Source organism: Rhinolophus sinicus, linkage group LG11 (assembly GCF_036562045.2).
Source record: "Rhinolophus sinicus isolate RSC01 linkage group LG11, ASM3656204v1, whole genome shotgun sequence".
NCBI lineage: Eukaryota > Metazoa > Chordata > Mammalia > Chiroptera > Rhinolophidae > Rhinolophus > Rhinolophus sinicus.
The window spans coordinates 40,433,634-40,450,293 of NC_133760.1; the positions used below are offsets into that span (position 1 = coordinate 40,433,634).

A 16,660-nucleotide genomic window follows, 5' to 3' on the forward strand; every position below is an offset into this window, starting at 1 on the left:
CCCTGTCCCCCGTCTGGGCTCCAGGTGTAGGGGCCAGAGGTCCTTGTTGCCATGGCAACTTCATGAGCCTCTATAGAGATTAAGAGGGGGGCTTGTACAGAGGGGGGCTGAGAGAGGAAAATGGTTGCCAGGGAAACAGGCCTCCCTTGGGCCAATGATTGCAAAATCAGATTTTAGGAGATTTTAGAGACCAAGAGGGAAAGGCCCCTTCCTGATAGAGATGGATTAATATTTTACTTTCTATGCCACCCACCCTCTCTGGGGAAGGGCCTGGCCTGGGGTCAAGGGGTGGGGCTGCAGGAGGCCTCTCAGGTCACCTACTCCAGCAGTTCCATTTCACAGCTGGCAAAAGTGAGGTTCAGAGAGAGCCAAGGAATACTTAGGTCACATGAGCGAGCCACGGCAGAGCCAGGAACAGACCTGAGGGACAAGTATCCATGTGGCCTGTGGCAGCCCAGCCCCCTCCCTTGCTTGTCACCTTGGTTTGCCTGAGAAATGCCAGTAAACAGGACAAGCTACCTGGAGGCCACACCAAGCCGATTAGGGGCCCCTGGAGACCAGCCACAGGTCTTTGTCCCGGGACTCCCTGCAGCCTCTGACAATCAATGCCCCATTCACCCCACCTGCCCCTGCCCTGCCTCTGCTCAGTGAGTTACTTAAGACACTGTTCCCTGTGGCCCTTGCAGGGGTGGGACAGTGAACAGAGGCTCAGAGGGAGCTGATGGCACTCAGAGGGACTGTCCTCTCTGAGCCTCAGTTTTTCCATCTGTAAAATGGGGAGAGTCATAAACTTTGCTCTTCCCCATCCCAGACCCTTCTTCTGCCCAATCCCTCTCTTCATTTGACTAACTCTGGCTTAGTTTGAAGGTCCGACAAGCCCTCAAGCCATCTCCTCAGGGAAATGCTTTCTGAGTCCCTCAAGCCGTTGCCCAGGACAGGAAGAAACTGAGGCCTCAAGGGTAGATAGCCAGGCGGCAAGGTCTTTCTAGCTCCTTCCAGCTTCCCACCCTCAGAGAACGAACACCCCTGTCTGCTCAGGCCTCTGGGCCCCAAATTCACTGTCAACAAACAAGTACTGCACACCAAATGCACGCCAGGAGCAGACACACGGCGAGGAGGAAACCAAGTACCCTCCCTGAGCACAGCCCCAGAGGGAGACGATAAACACGCAAACCCACACATGTGCGAGGATATGAGTGTGCGGGGAAGGCCTCCCAGGGGAATGATGAAGCAAGGCAGGGAAAGGCCCCGTGCAAAGGCCCTGAGGTGGTACGGAGGAAAGAAGGTTCACGAGGCAGGAGCAAGATGAGTTAGAATGAGAGGGCGAGTGAGGGGCCGGGAGGAGCTGGGCCTGGCAGGGCAGGTGGGACGAGCATCTCCCCTCTTCCAACCTGGTTCCGGCATCCCCCTAGCCACTGCCGGGCACTCCAGCCTGGCCAAGCCCTGGCCTCCCCAGAGTTGCCCTGTGACATTTCCAAGGAGGCTTTTGCGCAAGAAAACATCTCATTGAGCCAGAGAGTTCTTTGAAAGCTGGCTGGTGTCTTAGCAACACTACGGGCTCACGCTGGGCCTGGCCGCACAGCAGCCGGCCCTGCTCCACCCACCCCCTGCCCCTACCCCCCATCATCATGTCTACCCAGAGGCCCAGCTTTGGTCTTGCAGGATACCTGCCTCCCGCCCACCCCCCATGGCCTGTAGGTCCCCGAGCTGCTCCCTGAAATTGTAGGTGAAAATCCTCCTCCCAGCAGAGGATGGGAGGGAAACACTCACTCTGGATACAGCATGGGGCACCGTAGGGCAGACGAAAGCAGGTACTGGTTGATACAGACATGCGGATTTAGGAGCCCTCTGCCCACGCCCCCAGACCTCTCATCAGAGAGGCAGCAGATTCTGAGAATAAACTTTATAGAGTCCACCTGCTCACTTGGAATCCAAGCTCCCTGTTGTAAACATGAGCTTGGGTAGGTCACTTGGGCCTCTGTTTTTCTACCTGTAAAATAGACATCCTTCCTTCTCTCCATCCCTCCATCCTGCCCAGCCTCACCCCAGCCAGTCCCCACTCAGCGGCCAGAGAATCCATTACACCCACCTTCCTTCCTTTCCTCCAACTGGTGCAGCTCCCTCTGCCTCCCAGACTTTGCACAGGCTGTTCTACCACTCTCCCTGCCCCCACTGCCACCCCCAGTCACTCTGTGAACTCCTTCTTTCCCTTCCCCTCTTGGCTTGGACCTTGCCTCCTCCAGGAAACCTTCCCAGACCCCCCAGGCTGCACGGGGGCCTTATCTGGGCCCCTCCATGCCCCGCCGACCCTGCCTGTCTTTAGGATTGCCAGACAGAATACAGGAATCCCAGGTACATTTACATTTCAGATAAACAATGGATATTTTAGTATAAGTATGTCCCAGGCAATATCTAGGACATAGTTATACTTTAAAAACCTACTTATCTGAAATCCAGTCTCAACTGGGTGGCCTGTATTTTTATTTGCTAAATCTGGCATCCTACTTATCTTCCCCACCTGACTTGGATGCCAAGGGCGGGGAGGGCAGAAACGATACTCTCCTGTTCCTTGTTAGAGCCTCAATGCCTGCCCGAGGTTCAGGTGAGAGTTACGTGTGGGTTTAGGGGGAACTCAGAGAAGGCTGGGCACCTGGGGCCCAGTCCCAGCCCTCTCCACAGATCTCAGAGAGGCCACCCACACCAATCCTATCTCGACCAAGAGGAAACAGACGGGCTTTACTCACCTTCCAGTCTGGGGGTAACTGGGCCCCAAACCCCAGAGCCGGAAACATCTTATCACTAATAAGAGAGAGGAGAAAAAAATACTGTGAGACAACTGGAGAGGGGCCTCCACTGACCCATGCTCTCCCTCCCCAACCCCCTACCCAGGGCTGGCCCCCTCTACCTTGCACACCTCCAAGGATAGAAAGAAAAAGCTCTGTTCAAATGACCTACTGAGGCCAAACCACCTCTGGGTATCCGTTAAATGTGTGGCTTGACCCCCATCTACAATTGTGACAGACACTGCTAATCAACCACAGCACTTCTAACCAATGGCCTGGGTGTAGCTTCTAGATCCTTCTCCAACTGGGACCTTGGGCACACAGTTATGATGGAAGTGAAATGCACTGGCTGTCTCTCAACTTCCCTTTTATGGCTGGGAAAAATTCTCCTAAAATGAAACCCTGGCTGGGCACTCAAGGCTCTTCATCATCCAGGCCTAGAGCTCATCTCCTTCCACCTGCCCTCTCTCATACGCCACCCCCCTCGTCCTAGCCACTGGCCACGCACTGTCCCCAAACACACAGGGAAGCTTAAAGCTCCAACTTCAATCCTGTTGCACCTCCTCCCGAAATACCTCTCCTTAATCTGTTCCTTGTAGCAAACTCCTACTCATCCTCTCATGCCCAATTCAAACGGCCCTTTCTCTCCGTGGGTTTCCCTGAAAACCCAGGATATCTCTTTGGTGCTCTCATAGCTCCTATCTGACTTTTGGAATGCCAGTGATTTCGTCCTCATTTTCCCCATAAAGTTAGAACTCCCTGAAGGCAGGGACCATGTCTCGTGTTCATTTGTTCAATGTGTATTTCTTGAGGATTTCCGTGGAGGACAAACTGTCGGGGGCCAGCTACTGAAGTGACGTGGGTAGCCGGTGCTGATGGCTCACATAGGCTGCTCGCAGTGGGAGTGGGGAGAAGGGGTTAGATTTGAGTCTATTTTGAAAAGATTTGCTGAGAGGATGATGGGGAAGATGAGGGAAAGAAGGAAGTGAAGGGTTTGGGTAAGTGGTGGCGCCTCTCACTGAGATGGTGAGGAGGAAGACAGGGGCAGGACTGGGGCAGGTGTCCGGTGCTCGCTGGGCCCTTGCTAAGTCTGAATGCCTGAGAAGGCTCAGCGAGGGGCTGAGGCAGCAGCTGGATCCACGGGTCTCCGGAGCAGCAACAAGCTCCTATATTGGACTGTGCAGACAGGGACTTTCACCTCCCTTGTTCTGCATGTTATATCTCTCTTAATGTGGCCTGGACTCACAGCCACCCCTTAGGCTCTGAGCCCCTGGGAGTCAGATGCTGGTCCTCAGGCTGCTTCTCTCAAGGAGGCCAAGTGTACACAGGATTCCTGAGCCTGTTCTTTTTGCCAAATCTCTGGCACCTGCTCCCCTGCTCCCCATGTGTTGGCCTCCTGGTCATTCCACCCTCTGACCTGTGAGTCCCGATAAGCACCACCTGTTACAATGGTGCCAAGTGACTTCTCAAGTGACTTCTGGACTCTCCAAGGCACTCTGGACCTTGCGTTTGGCCCATCCTGTTGTGGACATAGCCTCCATACAGCTTTCCATTACTGACTTTCACTCCCCCACCCCCAAAGACCTTTAGGAAGCATGGTCATGGGAGAAAGGCCCACACATGCCGGGTGCTCCTCCAAAGCTCCCAACAGGAATAAGACTGTTAGGAACCAGGTGTCAGGCCCAGGAATCAGAATGCCTGTGTTCCAGTCTCCCTGAGCTGTGTGACTTTGGACAAATTCTTCATCCCAACCCCAAGCCTCCATTTCCCTAGCTCTACAAGGGGAGGCTGCAGCAAGAGCAAATGAGTGTCATCTTCCATCTTGACTCATTTTCTTACTATTTGGTGTACTGTGTGGAGAAGGATCTGGACTCAGTAACTAAGAGGTCAGCAATCGATTAGCAATGTCTGCACAGGGATAGGAAGGGACAATAATCGCATGCATGCCTGTGCTAGCCGTTCCTAGGTTTGGTGATCTCTGGCTTTTTGACAAGCTGAGCTTCCCCAGCTGGATGGAGACTGAGCTGACCTTCAGAGTCCCTTCCCAAGCTCACCTGTCATAGTCCTGAATGATCTGTCCAACGGCCCAGATGGCCGACAGGTATTCGTTGGTGCCCATGGGGTTGATATAGTGCAAAGAGGAAGGGTCGAGGGGATTACCATTGGAGGCTGTGAAGTCTATCCCAACCTGCAGAGTGGGGGAGAAAAGATCACCCAGTGTGGCCAGAGGCCTCAGCTCCCTATCTCACCCACAGGGAACCAAGAGGCTGATGGGACTTAGGAAGCTCACCCACCTCCTAGCGCCAACCCACCCTTCCATAAGATGGTCTCGGGCTCTGATGCTGTCTGTGGCCGCTATGGCCTAAGCATGTAGTCTATTGCCCAGATATGACACAAGGCCAACTCGCAGCCTCAATTTCCTTTCCCCCTCACCATCCCTATGCATACACTCATCTGTTCCTATTTCCAGGCCTTTGTCCATGAGGTGCCCTCTACCTAAAGGGCCAGGCCATCTTCTCTCCCTATCTAATTCTCCTGCATCTTTCAGGCTCAATTTAGATACCACTGCCCCCCTGAAGCCTTCCCAGACACCTGGTCCCCACCCCAAGCTATCTCCCCATCATCCCTCAGACCACCACGGGGCCAGTCTCCCCAGTCAGACAGGGTGCTCACAGTAGGCAAGACACATGCCCCCGAGGAGCCAGGTCCAGGGCTGGGCACAGAGCACGGGTCAGAAGCCGCCCGGGGACTGGGGCTGTTGCTGGGCTGGGAACCAGGCTCCACCCACTCTCAGCCCTGAGGGAACCCCAGCCCAGGCCCTGCAGGGGTAGCATACAGAGGTGGGCAAGGCTGCCCAGCAAAGGAGGCTTAGGAGAGGGACACAGGGGAGAGACGGCCACGTTAGAACTCAGTTACTGTGGGGTGGGTCAGGTCCCTGAGGTCAGGGTGGCATGTCCTGCAGAGGCACAGCCTAGAGTCTGTCACACAGGTGGTGCTCAGTATACATTCACTAAATGAGCACATACAGGCAGGGGGAACAGGAGAGTCTGGCCTCTGTGGCTGAGGTGGGCAGTGGTGACCAGTGGGGTTAGAGGTCACCAAGGCCAATCCCGACTCCATATAATCCTGCAGATGACCTCCAGTCTTCCTGGATCTAGAGGTGGTGACGGAGAGTGGTGAGGCAAAGTGGGGAGGTTGGCAGAACATGGGACCCCAGCAAGCTCCCTCCCTGGACCTGAGGCTTCCCTTGGGGTGAGGAACAAAAGACAAGACGAATGGGACAGAAGTCTGCGAGGTGTACACTCCAGGCCACAGGCAGAGGGACATTCTTTCAGCGAGTATTTATCAAGCACCCGCTCCATGGCTAGGTACTTGTGTGATACGCTGAGGTTGGAGCGGACACAGAATAAAGCCCCACATTTAGGGCACTCAGTCCTAGTGGGCGGGACAAACAGGGACGGGCACAAAACATTTAAGATAATGTCAGCATGGCAAGTGCCCTGAAAATAATAAAATAGGAGAAGTGACATAGAGAAACAGGTGGAAGCATCAGGGGAGAGCTCCCTGGCAGGGTGACCTCTATGCCTCGGCCTGCAGGGTGGCAGGGCAGCAGCCACGAGAAGGCTCCAGGGAAGAGTGTTCTAGGCAGAAGGAACAGCAAATGCAAAGGCCTAAGACAGAGTGGAGCTTGGCATGTGGGGGAACCGTGGGGATCAGTGTGGAAGGAGCAGAGTCAGCAAGAAGGAGGGGAGCAGATGAGGCTGGAAGGCCCGTGGGCAGCCAGGAGGAAGTTGGCTTTTCCTTCTGAAGAGGTAGGTGTAGCCAGCAAACACTGTGGGCTGGGCAGCCAGGCACGTGCTGCCCTGCAGCTAAGCCGACAGGACTCGGGCCCACCCGCCTAGGCCACACACACGGCTTGACCTGGGGAAGTCCTTCCTGCGGTACCCCCGGGCCTTCTGCTAGTCACGCCCCAGGCAGCCCCAGGGAGGAGCCTCTCTGGGGTGGGGCAGCCTTACGGTGAACATGAGTTGGCAGCCTCCCAGGATGTAGTCCAGGAAGGAGTAGTCCCGGCTGATCTGAAAGGAATCAGGGCGTCAGTGGGTCCCACCCCCCCCAGCACCTGGAGGCTGGCCCTCCTCTTGGCCACACGCTCCACGTACGAGCTTTGGGGAGTTGTTGCTCTGTGCCCTGAAACTTTAATAAGGTGGTCAAGGAGACCAAAAAAGGCAGATGACAGAATCTGATCTGATTACAAAAAAAACCCAAACCTCCGGCACAAAACCCTCAGAGCAACGGTTCCCAGTGGGTAGGGGGGGCACGGCACACACAGATACACAGACATGTGATGGTGGCAGGCAGGGTCCCAGGGCCCAGCATCAATTATACCACCAATTCCATGACAGAGAAAGTCACAGGTTGTTGCTAGTTCAGCCCCTAAGCTCTCTCTGGCCCTTACCCACTTCCACTTTAACAGAGAGGGCCAGGCCTCTGGCACAAGGCCTCCCACTGTAAATTAATAAAGCTGCTAAACACTGTTTTGATGCTCTCTGCCTCCTTTGGGCAAAGGATACTGGCCTTCCAATTTTGGTGGAGTTATAAGGGTCCCTTTCAAAATAAATGTATTTAATCCAAAAAAAAAAAAAAAAAAAATTTAAAAGTTGGGGGGAGGGGCTAATGACAAAAAGATAATAAGGCAGGTGCCAAAAAGCATGAAAAGGAGGGTCTGAACGATAGAAATGGGGACCCAAAATCACGATGCTGCAACCTGACAGCCTAACTCTCGCCGAGTACTTCTGCGATGTGACCTCACCAACACTCATGTAAACCCCAGCGCCACGGTGGGGTCTCCAGACCCAGGCATGGAGGCCTGGGTTCGGGGCTACCAGCTGGTAGAGAGAGTGCCAGCACCGGCACCCAGGGTCCTGCTGCCCTCGCCCAGTCTGTCTTCTGTAATATCCTGCCCATTCCAGCAGACACTTGGCTACCAGATAGCCAGGGGGCCTGACCTCTGACCTCAGCTAGCCCCTGCTGGCGTGAACTTCCCTGCCTTTCGGGGCCTCAGTGGCCCCAGCTACCTCACGGGAATCAGTTACCTGAGCCTTCACTGGTGTCACTGCCAGAGGACAGGTGCCCCAGCCCCACGTCCTCTGCCCCTCTGATGCTGAACATGCAATAGGTAAGCCACCCGCATGGAAGGAGGAAATCCCCACAGTTACCCTGCAACTAGGAAGGGTCTTGGAAGGTCATTTTATGTCCTCCTCGATCTCCACACATGAATGTGATATGAGACTAACTCTTTACACACTTGACCTTGTTAACATCCCCATTCTACAGACAAGGAGACTGAGGACTAGACAGGTTAAGCTCAGGTCACAGAGCCAGGACCTGGCCCAACAAGGATGGGAACCCAGGCCTCGCTGGCCCTGACCTGTGCCCCTACCCCCGTCCCCCACTCGCCCACCTTGCAGGAACGCAGGATGATGATACCCGAGTTTTTATAGTTCTTCTTCTTCCTCTGCTTCTTGGGGTTGATGCACTCGAACTCCAGCTAGGCAACACAAGAGGAGAAACAGAAGCTCACCTTGGGGTCTCCATGGGGACTGAGCCTCCCCTGGGCCCCGGAATCCCCTCCACAGCCTTAACCAGGGGCAGCATGGATGTCCTCACTTAGAAATGGTTCCTGCCACCAGAGCTCCCAGGAGGAGCTGTGCCTGCCCTCCACCCCACAACAACTCATCCACGTCATAGCTACTCATGCACCCAGCACTGTCACCCAGAGTCTGGTTTCTCAGGGTGAGTTACATGGACAGCTCCTGAGTGCTCACTATGTACTAGGCACTTTACCTGTATTATCTCATTTAATTCCCACTCTACTCCTCTACCCCCATTTGACAGATGGAGAAACTGAGGTTCAGAGAGATTGGATATCTTGCTCAAGGTCATACAGCCAGAGAGGTAAAATCTGAGCACCAGTCTGCCTGATTCAAAAACCTGTGCCCCTTCCCGTGCCCTGTTCAGGTCTTGGGGTCATGCAAACGCACTCATCTTACCGGGATGCCATCACGAGCCTCACACATCTGTGATACCAAGGTCTGGAACTCGCCGATGAAGTCGTGGCCCCCATCATTGTCATAGTCGTAGCACATGACCTAGGGTGGGTCCCGTGCGGTTACCCCAGAGCTGTCCCACAAAGAGGTGCTCTCTAGCCCCTTTCAGCTCCTAGCAAACCCCAGGTCTTCTTCTGGTGGTGCCTCACTCTTCCCCTAGCATCTGCCTAGCTGGCCTGGGATGATGCTGGTAGCTCCTGAACTGCCTCCTGCAGGAAGCCCTCCGTGATTGTTGGGGAAAAAAGAAAGTGTGCCACCCCGGCAGTGCAGGCTGTAGCCTCTGGTGCAGGAAGCTCCTCACACACCCCTCACTTGGCTCCTTATCTGTCTTGGGTTGTGGCTGACCTGGCTTCATGAGCCATGGCCTGGAGCCCTCCCTAAATCTTTTTTCCCCTGAGATGGGCACAAAAAAGAAAAGAAAAACTCCTAGCTTTACATGTTCTCTAACTACATGGCATTCCTAGGAGGAAGGCAGGAATTATCATACCCATTCTACTGATGGGTAAACCAAGGCCCTGGAAGGGAAGCACTTGTGCAAAGTCTCACAGCAGCAGCAGTCAGTAGTGGACTCAGAACTAGAACCCAGGTTTCCTAGGACGCTGTCTGGGGATCCCAGCCGGGCCTAGTTGCCTCCCCCCACTCCATCCCCTCTCAGACATGGCCCCTGAGGACTGAGGGCTTTTAGAGACTAGTAATCATCCTCCTCCTCATGACAGCGCTTGGTCCTTTCGAAGGGGTTTCTGCATTCATTAGCATACCTAGCAGCACCACAGGCCTTGGGGAGAACAGGACAGCCACTCTGGTCCTATTTTAAAGAAGGGGCTCACAGGGCTGGGGGCCCTGCCCAGGCCACTCACAGGGTCAGGAAGACCTGAGATGAGGACCTAGGTCTCATGCCCGCCCCCACATGGGTTGTCTTTCCATCTTAATAAGAAAGCGTTGCTAGAGCACCCCCGGGAAGCCTCGGGTAGATGGGCATACTGACAGGGTGGGGAGCAGGGCTCCCAGACCCCCCTCACCTGGATGGGCTTCTCCATGTCGCCATCACACAGGGACACCAATGGCACAGTGAATGGTTTCCACACAGGATCCAGTGTGTACTTGATCACCTGAGGACAGCGAGGGGAAGGGTAAGCTCAGGTCCGGGGCAGCAGTGCTCTGGGGTTGGGCCAGCCCCAAGGGGATGTGGAGCGTCAAGATGGAGAGAATCAACTGAGCTGGACTGCTCAGTTGGTTAGAACGTGAGCTCTGAGCAACAGGGTTGCCAGTTCGGTTCCCACATGGGCCAATGAGCTGCGCCCTTCACAACTACTAGATTGAAGGCAACGACCTGACGCTGAGCTTCTGGAGGGGCGGCCCGATGGCTCAGTTGGTTAGAGTGTGAGCTCTGAGCAACAGGGTTGCCGGTTCAATTCCCGCATGGGCCAGTGAGCTGCACCCTCCGCAACTGGACTGAAGGACAACAACTTGACTTGGAGCTGATGGGTCCTGGGAAAAACACACTGTTCCCGATAAAGTCCTGGAAATACACACTGTTCCCCTTCCCCAATAAAACCTTAAAAAAAAAGATGGAGAGCCCCACAACCACGCTTCTGGGGGTGGAAGGAAGTGGGCATCCCTGTGGCAGAGAAGGCATAGATCCTTCAGGTGCCAGCACGGGTTTCCCTGTGCACCGCCTGGCTGTGACTGCACAGCCCCCTCCTGTGTCACTGGACGTGGCTGGCCCGCAGAGCCACTGGCTCAGAGATCCCCAGGCACCCACCTCAGTCCTGTGGACCAGCATCCACTTGCCGTCATCTCCTGGCTTATAAAACTCAAGAAATGGGTCTGACTTCCCAAAGAGGTCCTGGAGGAAGCAGGAGAATGCGGTGAGGGAGGCACAACTCTACCGGATTCAGATGGGAGGAGGTGTGGCCCAGCTGCCACCCCCAACCTGGTGTCAAGGGTGGGAGCTGTGGGCAGAGCCAGCCTGGCCCTACCGTCAGCCTCTACGGGGCTCAGCAAGAGGCCCAGAGCAGCTAGAGCCCCTTGGGACTAACTGCCCCTCCCCCCCAGGAGAAACCGCCCCATCCTAAGGCTACCACAGCTTGTGCTCGAGACCCTGAGGTCTGGAACCTACAGGAGCTACAACAGCAGCATCTTAGACCAGACAGGGCTTCAACAGGGTGATTGTTCCCAGGTCAGGGGAGGCCCCCAGCAGGATGGCGACTCTCCCAGCACATTATAGAAGGGGCAGGATGTCCTTTAAAAATCCATTTATTTAAATTTAAAAAAAGAAAGTGTCACTCTAAAGAGGCTATACTCAAGGAAGAGAGACCGTAAAAGAGTAAATAACGTGTTAGGTAGTAATTAATGTTAAGAAGACAAGTAAAGCAGGAGAGCTGGGATATTAGAGACCACTACAATTTCAGGGAAGGCCTTGCTGAGAAGGTGACATAAAGGCTTGATGGAGGTGAAAGGGCCACTGTGAGAACATTCAGGGAAAAGAACATTGCCGGCAGAGGAACAGCAAGTGCAAAGGTCCTGAGGCAGGAGGGTGCCTGGTAAAATCCTGGGACAAGGAGGCTGATTTGGCTGAAGCATAATGAAGGTGGGGAGATTGGAAGGCATGAGGTCAGGGGGTTTGGGGGCTGTAGAAACATCAGGTGGGGCCCCGGAGGTTACTATAAGCATTTACACAAAATGAGATAGGTAGTCCCAAGAAGTGCGTCTTGACAAGGAGCCATGTGTTGAATGCCTCTACATGAAGGGAAACTCACTACCTCATTGGTGAAGGGGTCTTAATTTGAGGTGACCAATAAAGCCCTGTGCTACGGGCTTGTCCCTTGGGGGGGGGGGCAGAGGTGATGACAGTGGTGGCCAGAAGCTGAAGGGCTGAGCTATGCAAGCCTGGGGGAGGGATACTGCTCCCCAAAGGAGAACTCCCTCGTTTGCCCGCCTCACCTTCTTGTCCAGCTTCCTGCCCGCCAGACTCAGTGTGATGACGCGGTTGTCTGACAGCTCCTGGGCAGCAATCTGTGAGGCCAGAGGGATTTGAGGGGTCAGGACCTGCTCCTGAGACTCCCCCAGCCTCCTGCCAGGCACAGTGGGCATAGGGTGCCCCAGGAGTCAATTCTCCAGGGCTAGCAGAGGGAAAGGAGGGGAGGCGGGGAGTGCCAGGCAATCTTGGCCAAATCTCTTGTCTACCCCAAACCTCAGTTTCTATCTTCTGAAAAATGAGGTAACCCATCTGGATACGAGGAATCAGGAAGTGATCTCATGTGGCTCATGAGAGGGAGCCATTGAATGGTAAGTGGAGATCAAGCAGAGGCATGAGGGGTGGTCTTTAGCCGTGGGGAGAGGTTCTGGGCCCAGGAGCACCCTGACAGGACCCCTCACACCTTTACTGCAGACCCAGAGCACAGCCAGCTCAAAACACCAAGATATCAGCAATTCCAGCAACTTCATTGTGCAGCTAGGGAAACTGAGACCTAGAGCAAGGATGGGAGCCATCTGAGGTCTCTCTGCTGTCTCATCAGCTCCCTGTCATCTGTCCTCCATGCCTTCCCCATCAGTCACAGCCCTCTGGCCCAGCCATCTGCCCTCTCAGGGCCTCTCTCTTTCTTTTCCTCACAGTGTCAGGGAAAGCCTGGGTCCTCTCCTATCTGGGGCTTCCCCTCCCCTCACACCTCTAGGATGGCCTCACTGAATATGCAATTCAACCCTCCAGAATCACTGACAGAGGCCAGGCTGGATGCCCATCTCCCCTTCCTCTCTTCCAGCTGAGACTTGCTCAACAACCCTGTAGGGTGGGTCCTATTTTTGTACCCATTTCACAGAGGAAGGAACTGAGGCCTAGAGTGGGACTGGTAGAAATGCTAGTGGGAATGGCATACTAGGCTGGGTGCATCCGCCTGGGTTGGCTTCCAGGTGGAGAGGATCTCGCTTGTGAAGTCCAGATGATGGAGAGGTTTTGAACCCGAAGAGATGTGGGGAGGTTGGGAGAGGACGTTCCAGATTGTAGGAACAGTGAATAAAGACCGAGGGTATGTGCAGGGAATGCTAAGAATTCAGTTTGCCTTAAACCCAGGGCATATACACGAAGCAGGTAAAACACAGCTAATACAGGAAAGCAAGGTGGGGACTGCCAGGACCCTCACAGCCTCGAGCCCAAGGCGCCACAGGCCATTAGGAGCTACTGAGGTTCCAGAGCAGGGGAGTGACTCCGTGTGAACACACATAGGTTCAGCCCTCCTCCCTCCAGCCAGTTCCCGGAATCACCCAGGCCCTGAAGGGGTACAATCCAGGAGAGAATCTCACTAGCTGAACGGCCCCAGGGCATTCCTCTCTGTGCTTCAATTCCCTGATCTGCGAAACGGGGTTTCTCCGTCTTCCGCGAGTCTGGGAGGACCAAGGAGCGCATCCACGCAAAGGGCTTGCGCATCAAAGGAATCATTGGCATCGCAGAATCACTGCGCGCTGCAGCCACAAGCCGAGCTCCGAAGGGCAAGGCACTCCAGGGAGGACAGGCAGGGGCCAGGTGCGAGGAGGGGATGCTGGGAGGGCTCTAGCGGCCTCCAGGTATGAGTATAGTTGCGTCCCTGCCCCTGGCCCCCACCCTCAGCGTGGCAGGCCCCCAAGGCATCATATGCGGAGCCAGGAGCCCGTTGCTAAGAGACCTGTTGCTAAGTTGTAAGTTGGGCCTTTTTACTCCAAACAAAGCTGGTGGTTATCTGCCAGGGAAGCGGCCCATTGATGGTGGAGGGCAGCGAGCAGAGGCAGGAGGGGTGCGGAGGGGGGCGCTGGTACCGTAATCAAGCCCTTCCCCGCAGGCTTGTCATTCATCAGCAGCAGAGGCCGTGTGATCTTTTTGCTGGAGACGATCTGGGGAAGAGAGGAGAGAGAGGAGCTCCGTGAGGGTTGGAGAGAAGGAAAAAGGCTCAACAGCCACCACTCACAGCTCACTGCTCTATGCCAGGCGCTGGATAAGCCTCCCCCTGCGTGATTCTCATCATGGGAGGCAGACAGCAGCCATTGCTAAACCCCTGGGCCACAGAGGAGGCTGAGGTCCAGAGAGGTTAAAACACTCGCCTGAAGTCCCACAGCTGGGATAGAATCCCTGCCCCCAGGAAAAAGCTCTTGAAAGGCTCACATTCTAGAGACTACTCTAGGGAGTTTCGCCCCCTAACTGCCTTCCCCAAAGCCATCCACAGACCCCACCTTCCTCTGATGGAGAGGCTCAAACCATGAGTCTTTCTATGTATTTCCATTGGTTTGCATAGGAAATACATTCACACAGGATTCAGTGATCAATACAACGTAGAAAGGAAAAGTGGACCACACTGTAAAGTCCCAGCATCTCTGCATACACCCCATTCCCACACTTCCTGGGCCACCCTGGTTCGCAGTTTCTTGAGGGAAAATGCCAGTGTTTCTTTGTGCTGATCTGAGCATGTTCCCCTTCCCCCTTTGCTGGGCTTTCTCTCCAGCCCCGTCCCTGGCCTTCTCCACTGCTCTGGGCCGCTGTGCACTGTAGCACCCGGGCCCCCTGTCCTCTGGCTTGTGGGATTCAGACAGTCAGGGGTGCCAGCAGGAGCCAGGAGAGCAGGAGGGGAGAAAGGCTGGACTGTGGTTGGGCAGAAGCATGGTTGCTTGTCAGCAGCCTCAGCTGCAGTCCAGAAGCCTGCGCACCAAGGCCACAGCTCTCCACAGGCTCTGATGACACACTTCCTGCACTGCCGCTCCCTCCAGGCTACAGGTGGCTGGGCTTCGCTGGTGTCAGGCACTGCGTAGGTTTCCCCTCCATTGTCCGTTCCCAGCCTCTGCCCACTCAGGCTTAAACTCTCTCCTCAGCTACCCTTTGAGGGTGTAGACACACGGCCCAGCAGGGACCGTAATGGATGCAGCCACTTCTTGCACAACTGTTGGACCCTCGCTGTTTTCATTCATCATCTCTGGGGAGGCCTAGGGCATTGCAGTCTCCATTTGGACCTCTCAAAGCATTTTTCATTTTATTCCCTCACCATCCCCAGAGGCTAGGCAGTCATCATTATCCCCAAGTGAAATATGGGGAAACTGAGGCCCAGAAGGGTGTGGGGCTTGCCCAAGGGCACATCACCATAAAGGATGATTGGAACCTGTGTCAGGGGTTCCGAGCCCTGCAACCTCCCAGCCTCCATAAGCTCGGCAAGGAATGAGCTGGACGGGGAGCTGTGGCCCACAGAGGCAAAGGAACTTGCCCAAGGTCACACACTGAGCCAGTACCAAGGGTGTTTTGGTTGCTGGTTGGATGCTCCCACCTCAGGAAGCCAAAATCACACGATTACAACTAACAGTCAGAAGCTCTGGCCATGTGGGGCCCCCATTCCTGTGTGGCAACACTGTCTTCCAATACAAGTTCCTCAGCCTGGCCATAAGCCCACTAGGTGACTTCCCCCTTTTTACACCTGCTGGCTCGAAAGGCTATCTGAATTTGTGACGTCTCCTCGGGAGCCAGCCAGGAAAATGGGGCCTGGGAAAGCGGGTGTCAGGAGAGATTCTCTCCAAGGGACTGCCCTCTCCTCAGGAGACAGGTGATGGCCGGGAATTGGGGACTGCCGTGCCCTCGTCCACCTGGAGGGGCCCGGCTCACCATGCCCAGGCTGCAGGAGAACTGGCCCAGGAAATCATGCTCGTCGAGCTGTGTACTGGACTTGTCCTGGTCGAACAGGGCGAACTTGAGCTTCTGCACCTCCTCAAAGTGGTAGTCGAGGACAAACTTCTTGGAGAATGCGGGGTTGAGGTTGTTGACTGCCGTTTCCGTCCTGTCGTACTGGCAGAGGGGCAGGGAAATGAGAGGCAGAGTCAGGTGCTGGTTCAACCCTTCTCGAGCTGCCAGAAGTCATTCTGCTAACTCGATGAACACCCACTTTGTGCTAGGCACTTGGCCAGTTACCTGGATGGCTGCAGCAATCATTACTCTCAGTTCACACTGAAACACAGACAGGTTAAGTGACTTACCCAAGGTGGCACAGCTAGAGGGGCAGGGCCAAGACTTGAACCCAGGTCTGACACAAGCACCCACACTCTTAATTCTTTGCCCTGGCTCCATATCCAGGTGCCAGGATAAGAGCTTGGGCCCTGTCCCTGCCTAGGTAAGTGACAAAGGGCAAGTCCCTTTTCCCATCTGGGCCTCAGTTTCCATTTCTACAAAATGAAGGGATTTGACCATGTTTTTCTTCCTTTTTATTTTGGGAGAACCCTTTTTTCAAACCACATTTTACATGGAAGCTGAGAGAGGAAACAAAAAGAAGGCAGGGTCCTTAGTGGGAAGTAGGGTTGGGGGCTTCCCAATCCCTCAAGGGCAGATGTTTGTGTCTGTATTGAATCCTGGAATGTCAAAACTGGAATTGTGCAGCCCCAAACCTCCACCTACTGTGGAAATGGAGGCCTGGGTAAGGACAGGACCTTGCCCTGTGGGTCAGTGGTGGGGCTGGGACAGGAGCCCCGCCTCCCAGCCTCTCCACACAGGCTCCAAACCTCAGCGTCTGAGTGATGCTCTATTCTGGGGCCCAGTCTGTGTTGATTTTTCCTCCCACCCAGTCCTTTTCCAAGAGCTGGAGCAGCAGGGAGAGGTCTTGCCCCTGGGCTATTTTTAGCCAGGGTGGCCTGCCTAGGTGGGAGAGATGGTCAGGGAGGGTCGGGGAATGTTATGAGTAGGGGTGGGGTGCAGTGGGGGAGGACACCATTCCAAGGGGCAGGCGGGGTTACCGAGACCTGGCCGAGGGAACCGGGATACTCCAGACATTCTTG

The 16,660-nt window shown here is 55.0% G+C and overlaps 1 protein-coding gene across 1 annotated transcript in view; it reads right to left on the minus strand.

The window, feature by feature from the left end:
• Nucleotides 1-16,660, minus strand: part of CPNE2 (copine 2) — a 44,974-nt gene that overhangs the window by 13,124 nt on the left and 15,190 nt on the right. Inside the window, exons 3-12 of the mRNA XM_019754189.2 lie at nucleotides 15,501-15,680; nucleotides 13,679-13,753; nucleotides 11,834-11,905; nucleotides 10,653-10,736; nucleotides 9,910-9,999; nucleotides 8,834-8,932; nucleotides 8,245-8,331; nucleotides 6,800-6,859; nucleotides 4,838-4,971; nucleotides 2,745-2,799 (exon numbers count right to left, since the gene is read on the minus strand). Coding sequence (XP_019609748.2) covers nucleotides 2,745-2,799; nucleotides 4,838-4,971; nucleotides 6,800-6,859; nucleotides 8,245-8,331; nucleotides 8,834-8,932; nucleotides 9,910-9,999; nucleotides 10,653-10,736; nucleotides 11,834-11,905; nucleotides 13,679-13,753; nucleotides 15,501-15,680 — 936 coding nt within the window. The remainder of the gene's footprint in view (nucleotides 1-2,744; nucleotides 2,800-4,837; nucleotides 4,972-6,799; nucleotides 6,860-8,244; nucleotides 8,332-8,833; nucleotides 8,933-9,909; nucleotides 10,000-10,652; nucleotides 10,737-11,833; nucleotides 11,906-13,678; nucleotides 13,754-15,500; nucleotides 15,681-16,660) is intronic.